Source organism: Triplophysa rosa, linkage group LG16 (genome assembly GCF_024868665.1).
Source record: "Triplophysa rosa linkage group LG16, Trosa_1v2, whole genome shotgun sequence".
NCBI classification, from domain to species: domain Eukaryota; kingdom Metazoa; phylum Chordata; class Actinopteri; order Cypriniformes; family Nemacheilidae; genus Triplophysa; species Triplophysa rosa.
In genome coordinates this window covers 1,785,503-1,786,994 of record NC_079905.1, presented here as the reverse complement: position 1 = coordinate 1,786,994, position 1,492 = coordinate 1,785,503, and the positions used below count along the sequence as shown (strand labels likewise).

The 1,492-nt window shown below is 35.2% G+C and overlaps 1 protein-coding gene across 1 annotated transcript in view; it reads left to right on the top strand.

The window, feature by feature from the left end:
• The window catches only part of LOC130566876 (endonuclease domain-containing 1 protein-like), a 1,586-nt gene extending 752 nt beyond the window's left edge, over positions 1-834 (top strand). The window contains exon 4 of the mRNA XM_057354690.1: positions 55-834. Within this exon, the coding sequence (XP_057210673.1) occupies positions 55-597 (543 nt within the window). The 3' untranslated portion in view covers positions 598-834. The remainder of the gene's footprint in view (positions 1-54) is intronic.
• The last annotated feature ends 658 nt before the right edge of the window (positions 835-1,492 follow it).

The following is a 1,492-nucleotide window of genomic DNA, read 5'->3' as shown; positions in this document are numbered from 1 at the left end:
ATAAATAGTCTATTAATAATTGTTTATCATTCTTTGGAACGTTTCTCTTTGTAGCTTGAGCACCCCAGTGATGAGATGGGCATGCCATATGAGAATCAAGCCACAGATGAAGACTTCTTTGATAACAATTTGAATGTGAATCGCGGTCACTTGTTTCCCAGCTGTCATTCAGGTGATGAAGTCATCGCTGGTTCTACCTTCACATATACCAACATTGTGCCACAGAAGATCAGCTTCAATAGCGGCAGCTGGAATCGCATGGAAAGAGAGACTATAAAGGTGATGAGTGAACACTGCCGCGACAAAAAGGACAATAAAGTTTTGGCCCATGTGTTGACAGGAGCTGTGCCTGGCAACAATAAACTAAATGAGAGAGTGAACATTCCATCATTCATGTGGATGACATTCTGCTGCTATAATTTCAATAATAACAAGAAGTCACTGTTCTCCAAAGCATACTGGGCTCCAAACAAAGATGAAAAAGACGACACTGTCACAATCAATGAAATAACCCTGCAGGAATTACAGAACAATCTGAATAAGAAGATTAAAGTCAAATATCTATTTGACAAGAACTGTAGTAACCGAAATGTTTAAATCCCTGAAAGTAAGATTCAGAAGCAGAAGGAGAAATAAAGCTTGAAACGACCGTTTGTTCTACTTGTAGGATAAGAGATTTCTGTCAAAACTTATGCTCTCCTTGCATCACCTTATAGTCACCCAGCTTTCAACTTAAACATTTACAAACGCTTCTTCGCACACAACAGCAAATAAGCTTTAAGTATCCCGCAAAAATATATCATCTTGGAAAGTAACAGGTTGACAAATGTCTGTACGTGCAAAATGGAACTGTGAATACTGTATGCTTCTGCAATAAAGCTTAAAAAGTGCAAAAATGTTGGTGTATCAGAGTCATCTCACTCATTTAGTATAAAATATTAAATTAATATAAAAATATATTAATATAAAAAGTTCATATTGTATATATTAGACCAGAGATTTCATCACAAGTTGATCCGTCAGTTTTAGTTAATGAAATATAAATATATAAAACCCACAGCCAAAAATATTGATAATATTTGTAATACAAAATAATTATATTAGAACAGAGCACTAATTACCTGAACAAGCAGTGTGTCTATTTTACTTTTTTTTTGAAGTTGTGAAAAAACCTTATCCTTATTTAACCTTATTTAATGCCATCCTAGTTTATCTCAAAGCTTCTCACAAACGTTTTAACAAATATCAAAAGTATGGGCCTGTCCAAATACCCGCACCTACAGTTTTGTTACTTACAGTAAGAGCGTGTGCACAAGTGCCCAAGACTGTCCCATATCTCAAAAGTGCAGTGTATGAAGGTAAATTCATGCCTAAAAGATTTGCATGCGCAGGATAACATTTGTAAAAGCGTACATGACATTGCAAGCGTAAAATAAATTTGCATTCGCAAAAAAGTTTTGTAAAGGTGTAAATCAAGCTGCAAGCGAAAGAA